Source organism: Anopheles coustani, chromosome X, assembly GCF_943734705.1.
Source record: "Anopheles coustani chromosome X, idAnoCousDA_361_x.2, whole genome shotgun sequence".
Taxonomy (NCBI): domain Eukaryota; kingdom Metazoa; phylum Arthropoda; class Insecta; order Diptera; family Culicidae; genus Anopheles; species Anopheles coustani.
In genome coordinates, this window is record NC_071290.1 from 8,517,927 (window position 1) to 8,532,524 (window position 14,598).

At 39.6% G+C, this 14,598-nt stretch overlaps 1 protein-coding gene across 2 annotated transcripts; it reads right to left on the reverse strand.

The window, feature by feature from the left end:
* Nucleotides 1–1,787: 1,787 nt before the first annotated feature.
* Nucleotides 1,788–14,389, reverse strand: LOC131269595 (RNA-binding protein squid). 2 transcript variants are annotated; one of them, XM_058272044.1, is made up of 7 exons: nt 13,986–14,389; nt 10,395–10,435; nt 9,646–9,920; nt 9,113–9,386; nt 8,840–8,914; nt 3,347–3,424; nt 1,788–2,690 (listed from the first exon to the last, which is right to left on the reverse strand). In XM_058272044.1, exons 1-7 carry the CDS (start codon nt 14,153–14,155, stop codon nt 2,611–2,613), a joined length of 993 nt encoding a protein of 330 aa, XP_058128027.1. In that variant the 5' UTR covers nt 14,156–14,389; the 3' UTR covers nt 1,788–2,610. The 2 variants fall into 2 exon arrangements, with proteins under 2 accessions (XP_058128027.1, XP_058128028.1); XM_058272045.1 differs by lacking the exon at nt 3,347–3,424.
* Between the last annotated feature and the right edge of the window lie 209 nt (nt 14,390–14,598).

Genomic DNA, 14,598 nt, shown 5'->3' on the forward strand with positions numbered 1-14,598 from the left:
GGTAGTCGAAACCAAAAGTACTGTTATATACATTTTAGCAGTGTCATGAGAAAAGAAACATCCACAGGTTAAGATTAATTTATCCAGTATAAATTGCGCAAGATACGAATATGGCAAGATTTAAAAAAAAAATTTTTTTAAACATTTAAGCACTGGTTACATGATCCCAATGGCAATGGCGTCGATGACGGGTATCGCTGACAAAATGTGAAAAATTAACATCGTATGACATGCGTCGCTGTCATATTGGGAAAATTTAAAAAAGCATATTCCTTTCCAGAAGCATTTTGTTCGTTAAGCTTAAAATACCTCTTACCAAACCGAAAAATGCTAACGTATTGAATACGAATCGATTTATAGTTCACTCATGAGAGATACCCCGGTGATGATACCAGCCCAAGAGAAGCGTTGAGAGAAGGTGGAAGTTAATCTTCAAAAACTTTCTTTCAAAATCCTACTGAACGGAAAACCATCAACCGTACCGCGTCTAGTACCAATTAAATATTTGAAATTTAGCATTAACTCTGCATCTTCACACAGTTTCTGTAGTTTATCCATTTATTGTTTAAGTCCAGGAAAATCTCAAAAATACAAAGAACTTGTATATTTCTCCCCGCTCTAAATGTGCCTAAGGGAGAATGTACATCACATTATACATATAATTCTTGATTTCAAAAATTATATTCCCAGAATATTTCTAATAAAAAAAAACCTACAAATAGGAATGAAAGTAAGGTAGACGAAAAAAATTAACCTTTGTTTTGCTTTGTTGGCAAAGGTGCACTTATGGGTGTTGATTTTTACACCTACCTACACCCGGTCGCCCACTGGCATCCTTTCCTCTAGATGTCGTAAAATTCAATCCTCTCGAGAACCACACACCGTCTACAATGTGTCCTCCAACCGCACCGCGGGCGTCCAGCCGTTCATTTGTGTTCCTTCCTGCTGCATTATGGTCTATACGACTGACTATGGGGTATTAATTTAGGAGCGAAAAACGAACGGAATGAAACGGAAATGAACGCTTGGACTTTTGGCGGCCGAAGTTCGCTCAATTAATCTTAATTAGTTAGAAGGACGGGTTTATGGTGGATGAATGGGAAAGGGATGATGAAGGAAGTGTTAGGTGGATATGTTTGGGAGTGGATTGGTTTTCGTAAGGGAGATGTGTGAGTGGGGCCTTACACCCAACTCGAGTAATATTATATAAGATACGCAATATTTTACAAAGTTAACCGATTGCTAGGTTCACTACTACTTCTCTTTCTCTTTCTTTGCACAAGAAATCAAGCGTGGCAAGATTACCTCTCTAGCTGTTTCTTGATAAAGAGTATGCTGCCATTCATCCTACAACACTGTCACAGGTTTCCTAATCTAGCTTATCCTAGTATGTTCGGTTTGAAAGTTATGTGCAACACTATCAGTTCCTGAGAACAAACAGAAGATATAGAAGGAGCCCTAAAATAAGTCTACACATTTTTCTGGACACCGGGTAATAACTCGTTCTTTAAACCCTTTCTTATGGTTCTTTTTTTAGTATTGCTTATATATCTCCTGTTAAATGGTCTGTGACAGCCGTGTGGGTTAACGCTGTTTAGAAAGTCGCACCGCGAGTGCAGAAACACTCCCTTGGCGCAGTGAGTCCAAATCCCAACGGAAACTGGACCCTCCTCTGTACGTGGCGGCTGATAATTAACGTACGCAAAGGAAAAAAAAGTGTAGTAAGCCTTGAAATGGGTAGGCTTGACCGAAGACGATCGCTACGCCAAAGAAGAGATATATCTCTTAGATGCAAACAATGCTCCTTTTTATTAATAGTGTTACGGATGGAACCGTATTGTCAATGCCCAAACAAATTCCTTGCTTGACCTTTCCGTTTTGAAGTCCTTACTAATTCTTTACGCGCTACGCTCATTTTTCACCGCTAGTCTGAGCGAATTGACGCCAGCATACGGGAACTAACTTAGCGCTTAACATGTTAATTTTTGTATTTGGTTGCGAACAATCCACTCTTTTTGAATCTGTTGTATAGTCCTAAAACAAACACTAGAGACGCGCCCAGAGCTAGACAAACTAACAAGGAAAAAAAAAAATTAAAAGGTTTATTTCGCAAACGTTGGTTAGTTGAAAAAGCTGAAAATGAGCAGTCAAGTTCATATGCACATTTGTAACGTGCAAAATAAAAACTTAGTAATGAGTCGTGAGTGTGTATCTCGTTAGCCTAGAAGCGCAGCCCGGCATTTCTTCGGCTATTTACTACTGTGGCCTCGATGTCTGTATATAATTTCTGAGCGCGCAATACTTGAACTGAAAAAGCATAAATTCCATGAAATGCAGCTCCCTAGCGCGTTAGCAAAGTAGAATGTAATGAAAGCTTGAACAATAGAGTGGGCGGCTCCATCGTGTTCTTGAACTGCACCTAGTTGTTTCTGTTTACCTATCTATAGTTTCCTCAATTCTCCAATTTCCAAGTTCTCTTTCGCTGTCTCTCTGATGTTGTTGTATTAAAAAAATTACAGTAAACTGAAGTGAAATGAGTACGTGCAGTTTCTGCTCATGTGTGGGCTTTGTAGTTTTGTACGTACAACACCGATCTGTATGACGAGTTACTTAGTATGGCGCATGGCGGGGCTGACGACCGCCACCACCGCCGCCGCGCTGCTTGCCGCCACCAAACGCACCAGCTCCGCCTGCGAGAACACAAATAGAGTTGAAAGAATGTTTTAAAATGTGGCGTAGAATGGAAGACATTGTAATAGGTGGGAGTGGGCTTAGGGGTAAGATGTAATGGTACCCCCCTTCGAATGTTCACAAAAAAAAAAGCAAAACAAATCTTCTTTCAACACATGGTATAGGTTAAGATAAAATTACTACCAACTATACACCAGAGTGAGGAAAAAGTTTACATTCCGGATCGACCACAAATTTCCAGCTGGCGATCCACAGAAAAAGCTTATGCTATTCTGCATCCGCACACCCATGCGCACTAACACAAAAACGCAGCACGCACACGGTGGCAATTCATCGGAACCGTCACGTGGAGACCAGACCACGACAGAACGACAAAGAAACCTCATTTTCTATTTCAACTCTAGAGTTGCCCATTGTTTATTTTGTAAGAAATCTTCAGCATAATCGACTCTCAGGTTCGTTACTAAACTGTTGACTTACGCAAAAACCAATGGGAGAGATAAAAGCGTGTGTTCTAAGAGTGATTTTAATGGGAAATGGCTCAACAACACGAATGCGATCGGAAATCGGGCCGATGATGAGCAGTTAGGATTTAAAAAGTACCAGAAAACCAGAAGGAAAAAACAAACAATCCATCAATTAGAAAAAAAGCTACCTTTGCCCCCTCCGCGAGGACCTCCCGGACGGCCTCCATTCATGTAGCCACCATCGTAACCTCCGTAACCGTAGTCATCTAAAACGGAAATACACAGATAAGTTATAAAAGAGGGGCACACACATAGCACAGCAAAGGGAAGGGAGAGGGCGGGGAGTTGGTCTATACGCTAGATTGGTTCGTTTTAAACAAAACAGGGGCACAACAAACAGGGCACACCACACACCACCGATGCCGGGCAGAGTAGTAGCGGAACGAATCATCAACGATCCCCAGTAGTGGCAGCTGATAAATGCATTACGCAGTCCTTTTAAGAGCCTACTGGTCTGTTTTTGCACTTCGCTAGTGGACGCGACCGATACTATCTCGATAATGATTCTCCCACAACTCCACAGCAACGATACGATGTGTGATGCAGACGGGCACGCTGGACGGTAGGAGGCTACAGATAAGTTGGCGCGGTGGGTAAGTCACGCGCAAACATACTTATTCTGGCAGTTCGATTTTCGGATACACAGTGTACGCAGCAGGGGGGAACACGATTGAAGTGCTTTAGCACCCTACAATCGTTTTCCAGTTCTTCTCTTCGTCGCAGTACCAACTAATCGTGACAACTAAACGCTAACGCATTAACTCTAGGAAGTAAGAGGGTAAAGAAACCTTAAAAGCCTTTGGATGGAAAAAAGAGTAGCTGAACAAACTGCCAAATTGAGGCTTACCAAGTGCATAATTAAGAAGAAAACCACAGAGAAAATTAAATTCTTGCGATACACTAACTGCAGCAGTACTTAAAGGTAAAAGGTCTACGAAACTATTAGAAAATATTGTAAACCGTACAAAAATGAAACTAGCTCATCTACACAAAAAATTACTTCAAGCTTGAAAAGGTGAAAACGAATTCTTAACAGTTGCAATGAAAACTGCATGCGACAAATATGTAGGATAAGATAAAACCAACATAAACAAGCTATTGAAGTCGTATGATTTGCAACTATTGCGCTCTAAGATACGAATTTCTCCTTTTGTTGTTTCTCTAGGCTGTATAAAAACTTTTCCTATTCTCTCCTCCTACTTAGTAAATGATTTTCCCTAACTGTGTACCGGATCAGCGAGAAGAAGCAGATTTTCTTTGTCATTGTCAGCGTAGTCCCCCCCTCTCCTTCCTTCTACTTGCAAGCAAGTGTGAGGGACACAAAGGGCGAAAAAATAAGACCGAGATACCTTAGAAACACATTGTCGAGAAAGATATACAGCTGAATAGCGTGGTTATATAAATTTTTTGATGATATAATTATTTTATTTAAATTCACGGTTTCATCGTTCTTAAACTGTATGTACAAAAAATACAAAGACAAATGATTGTGTCCACAATGTATTTCTGTTATCATCTACCTTATTTTCCCTTTGTTATTTTTGCTGTAATAGCGTAATTTGTTTGCTTTTTCTCTTTCGCTTTCACTTCTCACATTTTTAGTTGTTGTGGTTTTTTGACAATTTCCTGAGTGCAAAAGAATACGGAATATAGCTCAAATGCTTGATAATGATAAGAAAAAGTTAAACTAATAAAATTAATTGGAAAGCACTCGCCACAAACAAACAGCAATATATATATATATGTATATATTATTGAGTGCAAATTGAACAAAGTTGAGAACAAACGCGATGCACTCGCCCGAAAGGAAAGGTGGAAGAAAACGCTGATGTGACTAAAACCTGCCCTTCTCAGAATCAAACATACAAACATAATAAGCGCAAGACGTAATTAAAGTGGGCAGTGAATAGATGTGTTCAAGAATCTTTAACTTGGGCGTCAGCAATGAAATAACAACATGGGAAGATATGGTATTACAGGCTGTGCTAGTAATACATTGCCGATTAGTTTAGGTGCGTTCAATTGTTATATGTAAAAAATGATTGAAATAATTTCGTCTCATTTGCAATAGTGGATTCTCTCAATGAATTTTGTTGTTGCCAATATGTCACCGTCTTTTCAACAAAGCAAAATAAATTTGCATTGTATTATATTAAAAACCAAAATAAATTGTTTTCGTTTTTGCCAAGGTGTCACCAATCTTTTATAAATATCTGCATGGAAATTAGAGATACCAAAAATGAAATAGAAAAATTTCAATTGCTTACAATCTTGTTACTTTAAAAATTTAAAAAGGCATTCAAACTCGATGACAAACTAAACTTTACTACGAACTTTAAACAAAAACACCCACGACGATTGCGAGGTGTTATAAAAAAAAAACAAAACGAAACGGAAACGATGGCTGAGATCGGAACGCTACCGAAACAGCACACCATCATCATTGGAAGACCACTCCTTGCAACCATATTGCATTCTAACGGCTCGGGAATGAGTGAGTGTGCAACGGCAATAAACACTCGACATTCAGAGTTAGTACAAGTCTAATGCCCTTACAGAACCTGTGTGGGAGATGCAATTGCAACCTATCGGTGTTGTTTTGGTAGGACACGATTGTGATTGTATACATCTTTTGCATCTTTGTTAAATATAATATAAAAATTATACTTATGTATAAATGTATATATCATATACTATACAGAAAAGATGTCTACAGTGAGTATCACACCGCACCAAGCACGCATGTGTTCGCACAACATCTTAAGACAAACGCATATCTCCTTCTCCCCTCCCCATCTCGCTTTGCACTCTCCTTGTGGTGACACACTAACGAAACCATCCCCCGGCATAACAACATGATCTAGCTCTGATATAATCTATTATCACAATTATTATCAGTCGCATCCAATAATCAAAATACTAGATATTGATTGATTTCGTCGGATGAGCGTATATACCATAAGCCATTTGCCGTCGTCAACGGAACAGGAGGTATTTCTCATCTCCGTCCTTTTAATTCGTCTGTTAGCACTACAGCTGCCAACATAGTTCACACGATTCTATCCCACCATCCATACACTGTACGTACTGCAGCGCGCATAAGCTTTAACTATTTCTTGCTCAAAAAGGGATACAACTTTAAACTGCACTACCCACTCCACTCTCGTAGGGTAAAGAGTCAATACTACAGTTCCTAATCACGTAGGATTGGATTGAAAAGCAGAAACTAGATGAGATGCAATTTATTTGCCTCCCACGTATCAACAAGCGCATCATCTAAAAAAAAATTTGCTTTCGTTAATTAAAAAATAATTTCAATGAGTATGTTTTCGTATGTGTGTTTGTGTGTGTGTGTTTGTGTGAGAGAATGATTCTGTGCTGACCTTGGCGTATTCGCGTAAATTTTTTTTTTTTGCAGTACTGTCTCTCTCGTCCGTTCCTCTCTTGGGATCTTGCTCCTGACGCTTATTGTTCCGCTCGATTCTTTTCATGCGCTATTTTCCTATCAGCTCCATACTATCTATGCAATCTTCCGCAGCTAACATAAATACTACTTTAAGCATCTGAATTGAACAACCACACAATCCAATCCAATACACTTGAAGCACGAAACGAAATACGGTTCACGATCAAACCGAACCGATAACAGTACACATCGTTTACTTTTTTGCTTGTCCTTCTATGCGGTTCTCATAATAGCTTGGATTGACAACATTTTAAACGATATATTGCAGAGAAAACTGAAATCGGTAAATGCAACAACCGGCGGCAGAATATAGCATCTAAACAGTACAGTAGTTTAGTACAGTAGTCTACCCAGTTTCGCATGCCAGCAGTGTGTTTGTGTATGTGTGTGTTGTGTGTTGTGTATGTGTGTGTGTCCAAATTCCGACTTCTACAAGTTCACCTGCTTTATACAACAAAAAGCCTAACAGTTTCTACTTTACATAAAAAAAATGCTCAAAGTCCACTTCTGTACGGACGATGAGCGCACGAGGCACCAAAATGTTGAAAGACGTGGAAAAGTGAGAAGGAAGTGTACTGAAGCAAAAATGACAAAAAGCGTAAGTGTAAAATATTACAAAATGGTAGGTGATCAAACCAATGTGCCAATCGATAAGTTTCAACATTATTTAGCACAACATTTAACTTGCATGTTATAAAGTAACATCCGTACCATATATCCTATGAAAAAGCTCCTGTTTGCTACCATTTACTTGCCATCCTCTAAAACATGCAACTTTATCGGGGTATGCATGTGTATAATGAAAAATATAGCAGCAAAAGATAAACGTCATAAGGCAAACGTAATCATAAGCATGTCATTCAAACGACAAACTTCTTATCATCATAGAGTAAACTGAAAGTTTAAAAATAGCAACAGAGTAGGTGCCGTTATTGAGCAACAAAATCTGTTACTTTATCGATCAGCACTGCTACCGTCCAACAAGGAATAACAACAGCATTAAAAGTACGGTAAACGAAGCGTAATCGTTAGTATAATCGTAAATTCCCCGAGGGTATCGCGAATCCCAACCGAAATCGGATCCTCCCCTCTGTACGAAAGGACAGACTATCCACGTAGACAAAAAGGGACAAATCTAGTAAACCCTTAAAGGGCAAGCAGTCGTTACGCCGAGAAAAAAATCGTGAACTACTCAATCTATCCAAAACAATTTTAGCTGTAAATCCCGGGTTAAAATCGTTAACAAAAGAAACCTAAAGTAGTTCAGTTCATTCGTGTTAATTGAAATTCTGTGGTTATTTAGCGAATTTTTCGTATGAACAGACAATAAACAACAAAATATTGGCCGCAGCTTCGAAAAATGCTTAAATTGTAACCAAATTTTGGTTTCAAAAAAACCATCGGCCACAAATGATGCAAAATATAAATAAAGCACAGATTTCGCTTATACCAAATATCGATGTATCATCGATAAGCGAAAAGGCAATTCACGATCACGCTTCGTTTAGTTTATCGTACCCTTTAGCCACACATGCGTTATATTGCTTCTTTTAGCTGTTTTATGAAAATATGATATTCTATACACTTATGACATAGGCGTCATTAGTTCTCAAAGCAGAGAATTAAACAGAAATAAACTCCCCGACGATAGCGGATATGTCTTCGCCACAATCAACTTCACTCTTGATAGAAAACTGGTTTGATTGAAAAACCAAGTCCCCACCATGGCAGGTTTGCACGACCGCAAACTTCTCTCGCACATACCAACAAGTAGGTGTTTTGCCGTTTGACGTGATTGAAATGTCAAACCTAAAAAACAAACACACACACAGACATTAAACATTGAAAAACATAAAACAAAAAATGGCCCGTAGACCGCAATTTTGCAGATGAAGTGTGTGCTTATTAACGCTATTTGGGGAACAAAGTGGGTAGCTAAGATAAATTTCTAGAGAAGACGAATGCTATAGAGGGAAATTTTACACAATGTACTACCGATGGGCGCGCGCGCGTGCATCGATTTTCTACTGATGTTTCTTTGGTTGCGCACGGTTGTTGTATTTACCGGCGCTGTGTCCGGAAAAATCGAAACCGCCATTACCGTAACCTCCTCCTCCTCCATACCACTTTCCATAGTAATCGTAACCATAATCACCGTATCCTCCGCCGTAGCCTTGTCCATATCCGTAGCCGCCGTATCCTTGTCCTCCCCAGCCCTGTCCATAGCCGCCTAAAATAGTATAAAGTGTGCCCAACCGCGAACGCAGCACCGGAAGAACAAGGGGAAAAAAAACAAAAGAACACAATTATAAACGATTTACTATTCTACGCCACCTTCAAGACACAACACAGGATCCTTCCTGATATTACACAATATTTAAATTGAAAGCTTTACGTCGGTGAAGAAGTGTGGCATTCGCACGCTTACCTTTCGGTCCACCAGGTCCACCACGTCCACCACGCATACCTCCGCGGGGGAGTCCAGGACCACCACGCATATTCATTCGGCCACCCATCGGCCCCATCGGGCCCATGTTGTCCGGCTTCGGTGTGGCTTTCTTAACATCCACCTCCTTGCCAGAGATCGTCTGCTTGGGAGTCTTCAGCAGTTCGGTCACCACCTGCTCCGAGTCGAAGGTTATAAAACAGAATCCTTTGCGCTGATTCTTCTGCTTGTCGAATGGCATCTCGACCTCTACAATCTGCGTGAAGGGAATGAAGGAAATTGAACGGTTAAGCATTGCAACAGTGGATGATACGAGAAAGGGATGCTGATCACTTTGCACTTTGCGGCGGCGTACAAATCATCAGTGGATATTTGTGCTTAGATTTGATTTATGTTCTAATCACGGCCTTCATAAGCAGAACTGGTAAAAAAGGGTTATCATCATAATTTGTTCATCCGCCCATACGCCGCGTGCACAATAGAGAACAGCAAAACAGAAAACAAAAGTTGCTTACATTTCCGAATTGGCCGAAGAACGTCTTGATCTCCTCATCGCTGATCTCCGACGTCAAACCGCCAACGAAGATCTTGCCATGGCGAGCCTTGGCCTTCTTAGGGTCCACCTTCTTGTTGTTGATCGTGTGGTCGCTGACCGCGCACACCTTCTCGATGGACTCGGCACTTTTGTACACGATAAAGGCGAATCCACGCGAGCGCCCTGTGTTCGGGTCAGTCTTGACATTGATACTTTCGATATCCCCATACTGGCTAAAGTGTTCCTTCAGTTCCTCTGCGATGGACAGAAACAACGACGGGTGGGTAAAACAACGAAAAAAAACACAATTAGTCGTGTTCTCGTGTGTCGCCTTCCACAACATGCGTTCTTGAGTTTGATCGGAACGATAAATGAATGAAGGGGTGATGAAGATGAAAAGTTGAAGGAAGTTAGCTCGATAATCGGTCGAGACGGATATCTAATAAACGGGATGATAAAAGGAATCGGCGGGAAGGATGGAGGAGGAAGGAAACAAACAAGGACCGACAGAAGGACTAGGGGTGTGGTGGTGGTAGGTGATTCTGGTGGTGTTAGTAACGGGATAGCGAGAAACGTTAATTGATTTGATACAATGGCAGTATTACGGTAATCGGATCGGATCAAACGAAACAGGATGTGGTAACAGCGTTATTTAGATAAATGTAATATACGAATACTTTGGTATACTTTAAGAAAATATTGAATTTAAAAAAGAAAAATGTATATTACTGTCTGTTGTTTCCCAACTAAGTCCACCAACGAATAATTTTCTGGAAAAGTGGATGAAAATTTACGAATTAGAACATTTAATCTTTGGTATAATTGCATAGAAATGGAAATTTAACTTAAATTTATCAATAAGGAATCTAAAATAGATCAATAGTAAGAATAGTAATGAGAACCTTTTGGCGGGTGTAATAAAACTGCGTGAACCTTTTGAACTTAGATTTTATTGTTACATTTCCCATAATTGACAACAATTTTCAAATTTCATCATCAACTGTCTTAAGAATAAATACAAGTACGCATAAGTATATAAATATTTGTATATTTGGAACAGCTAAGCGTTGAAGGCTAGAGGATATTCGTTTGGTACAGTTGCATTTAAGTTATCTTTAATCGATTACGAATCCGCAGCAAGGAAGGCAAACAACACATTCGCGTGAGTGATCTGGTTAAGCCTTTAGGTTCATAGGGACCTCTTTCAGCAGCAGTAGATTAATTTGTACAGTACAGGTAACGCTGGCTTGTAGGTAAACTTTGATTACATTCAACAACGAAAATGAGGCAAATTTCAATGCAATATATCAAGTTCAACAGACAAATGCGTTTTGGAAGTTTGCTAAATTTCAATTTTGCACATGAACAGTGACAGACAATGGAATGGAACAACATGATATTGTTTTGATATACGATACATCATAGGCGATTCTCGTTTCTTCTTTATACAATTTGCTTTATGGACGAAAGGTGGGGGGGATGAGAAGTCAGGATATCAAACATAAATCAAAATATGCTCAACTTATAAAAAAAAGGAAGATGTGTTTTTGTAGAGGATGTGTATGTGCGTGTTTGTATGTTTGAATATAGCGTAATGTTTTGTGAGGGAGCGCCGCGCGCAAGCGCATATTGAAGTTTTCATCTAGGCGAAACCAATGAATTGAGAAAGGAAGTGAGAATTTTACTTTTATTTATCATTAGGCGCAAATTTTAAAGTGCGAGGAATTTTGATGTATGCAAATTGTGCATATGAGCTGTGGTTGTGACATGTGTGTATCCGCAAGAGGTAAATTTTATTCTTTGGTATATTTATTTGATATTTAAGATGACTGAAGAAGGAATGTGTTCAACATTCGAAAACAAAATAAAAGTAGGACGTTATAATAAAATTAAACGGGTTTGCCATTTTGTGGGCTTTTCGATTTGTATGTTTTTTTTAAGACGCTGATCACGGTTGGGAGGAGTTTTATGATTATTGTATTGTTCTTATCTCATTTATGTTAGCATAAATACCATCTCTTCACGTGCACATCCTGGTGCAGACTCCCCAACATACTCTTTCTCTCTTTCTCCCTCAGGTGTCCTCAGAGTTCAGGCTTTTTGCTCACTTGCTCAATCACCTGTCGGAGAGGAACAGTGTTAGTCGTTCGCTCTAAGAACAGGAAAGTGTTTTTTCATGTTCATTTGTTTTGGGTTGTACATTTTTTGCTTCCTACTTTCAAAGAAAAACTTTGCGGCTGTTGATGTAAACGCTCAACGCATGGACGACAGTTTTCCGCAATTTTGACGAATTCTTTTACAGCATTTTCTACCGTACAATTCCAAGACTGCGGCAAGTAACAAGCACCATATTTCTGCTAACAAGTCGCACTCTATAATGGCAACAACACACCACTTATGGCAAGGTAACATATTACCGTTCTTCACAGCCCCATCTTGGAATTATATGGAGGAAAATGCTGTAAGTTCGCACACAGCCACTAGGTAAATCTAGATGAGAAGGAACAAGAACCGGGATATGTGACCGCAATTAAGGGCAATAACTGTTAATAGAACACTTCGATTATGATCTAGCCGGAACAACACTTAATTCTCTCACAGAAACACAATTATTGTAAATTTAATGTAAGGTTGGAGTAAAAAAAAACACCAATAACCATGCCTCGCTATGAATGGAACGGGTATTTTGCTAGTGGAGCAAATTTCAATATGTTTCAAATCAAATTTTTAGAAGACTGTATTTTTAAGAGAGCATTCATTCCGAATTGATAAAACTCGAACAGTTAAATTTGAATTAATTTTTCAGACCTCGGAACCAACCTGGTTGAGGTTATGTTTCCCTGACATGTGCCGGGTCGATTTTGGCTACAACACTTTTTTCAATCCGCCGCACAGAATCGTAGAACAGCAAAAGTTTTCTTAACGGCGTGCGGCATCAAAAATCACTTAAGATGGGCACAAAGAGATAACCTCAAACGATAGAATCGAATGTGCCCAAACTTCGGAAGGAGCCTTTATAAGGACGTCTTACTGGTGCGTCAATTCAGCAATAGCAAAATGTCTATTTACCAATATTTAGATCGATATCAAAGGTAAGAAAATTTAACGATACTCAAAGATACACCCTACTGTACGTGGAATCTATTTAGCAACGGGGGCGGCGAACGAAACGTCAGAAGATTATTGTGCTTAGATTTTATTTATGTTCTAATCATAGCTTTCATAAGCAGAACTGGTAAATGGGTTATCATCATGTTCGTCACACCAGCCCCACGCGACATAAAAAAAAGAGAAACCACATGTGTAGGCAAAGTAAAGCGAAAAAGTATATTTTTCTCGATAACGAAATGTTCGAGAATAATTGAGCCGTATTAATGAAATAAGAAAAAAGTGCGTGCACTGCTATAGGTAAAACAATAGCTCGAATCGATTGTAATATTGGGAATGATATTTATGAGCAAAATCAGTAACAAGTAAGACTGGGAAAGATAATAAATTTTGTTTGCAACAGCTGGATTGAAGATTCGATGCGATTGCTGTTTCCTCTCGTCGTGGATGCATTGGTGATGAGCACCATCATTACTGCTATTTGACAACATGGAACCGAAGGAAGACATTTGGATCGCGTTTCACACTTGACAGAGGGTTGATGTAGCAGCGTTATTTTAAGGAAATGGGCGATCCGGATTCAGCGTTTACTCTTAAAATGTTATCTGCATCGATCGAATGCTTCGCCTCATCATTCGTTACAACTGAAAGTACAGCAAAGGCATGTAACTCTAACGCGCTTGTTTACGATAGATCCACAAACCGATGATTGCAGTATATGCACCATGAAAGGCTAGTTCAATTAGCAACTCTCATAAACATGAAGGCAATTAGCTTAAAACACTGGATAATGCTGAGATTATCTTCTCTTGCTCTACAATAAAAATCGATTCTTGTTACCAAATTTCATAAAAACTTCGTTTTGGAAACGACTGACCGAACAATTTCAGTCTTCCCTTGCCTACTTTGGAAATTTTAATACCCGCCATTTTGAGCGCATAGGTTATGATGTTGCAGAACGTCGGTGACTTGTGCTTCAAAAAAATAGAATGAAGATAAATATCGAATATCGTTATCTAAACATTACGAGCGGCACGGCACAAGTAAACCACGCGATAAACGAATCATTGAATTGGAATTGAACCTTTAACTTATTTTTACGCTAGCGAATTTGACGAAAACCGCTACCCGGACAAAATGCTAACACATGCTTTTTCTAACCCCACAAATTGGTCGGGCTTCATCACGTGAAAAAGAAAGCGGAACACTTACCTATCGTCATCCCGCACGGTGTGATTGGTTTCGGTGGAACCACCGTTAGAATTCGTCGGTTCACTGCTGCTGTTGGTATTCGGTTGATCCGTTTGAGGCTGATTGTTTCCATTTTCTTGGGTTTCTTGGGTGGCACCTCCGTTCATCTCCGTATCTTGCATGTCTGCCATTTTGGATTTTATCTGTCTTTACTTTGAACGGACTTAACACGAAACGAAGCGCAATAAACAAGCACTGGTTTTGTTCGTTAGCACTGAGTCAAGTAAGGTACAACTTTAAACTACACTTTACAATGTAAATTGTACTTCAATTATCCGAAAATTGTTCACCTTTGTTCCAACAAAATGGACGTTCAGCGAGACTGAAATTCAACCTTCTTCACGAATGGTCAGGAAGTGAAAGAACGCCGCTCGTGAACGTAGCAAGTCGAGAAGCCGCAGTGAACACACATACATCAACCAAAGCTATCCAGCTTACGTAATCCTTCTGTATCCGCTTGGGTAGCAAATTTTCACTACCATTTCGTGACTCAAGCTAGCAAATGACAAAACGCGTTCTTGCTGTCAAATCTGTCACATTTTATAGCACCAGTGCTGCTTTTCTAGTTGGCAGC

What these genes read in the sequence shown, in the direction of transcription:
- LOC131269595 (XM_058272044.1), bottom strand. Translation starts at nt 14,155, where the DNA reads ATGGCAGACATGCAAGATACGGAGATGAACGGAGGTGCCACCCAAGAA. An exon ending in TAGTTGGGAAACAACAGACA is followed by an intron (nt 9,921 to 10,394) that starts GTAATATACATT and finishes TGTCCATCGCAG; the next exon opens with AGGAACTGAAGGAACACTTT. An exon ending in TCCTCGCGGAGGGGGCAAAG is followed by an intron (nt 2,691 to 3,346) that starts GTAGCTTTTTTT and finishes GTGTTCTCGCAG; the next exon opens with GCGGAGCTGGTGCGTTTGGT.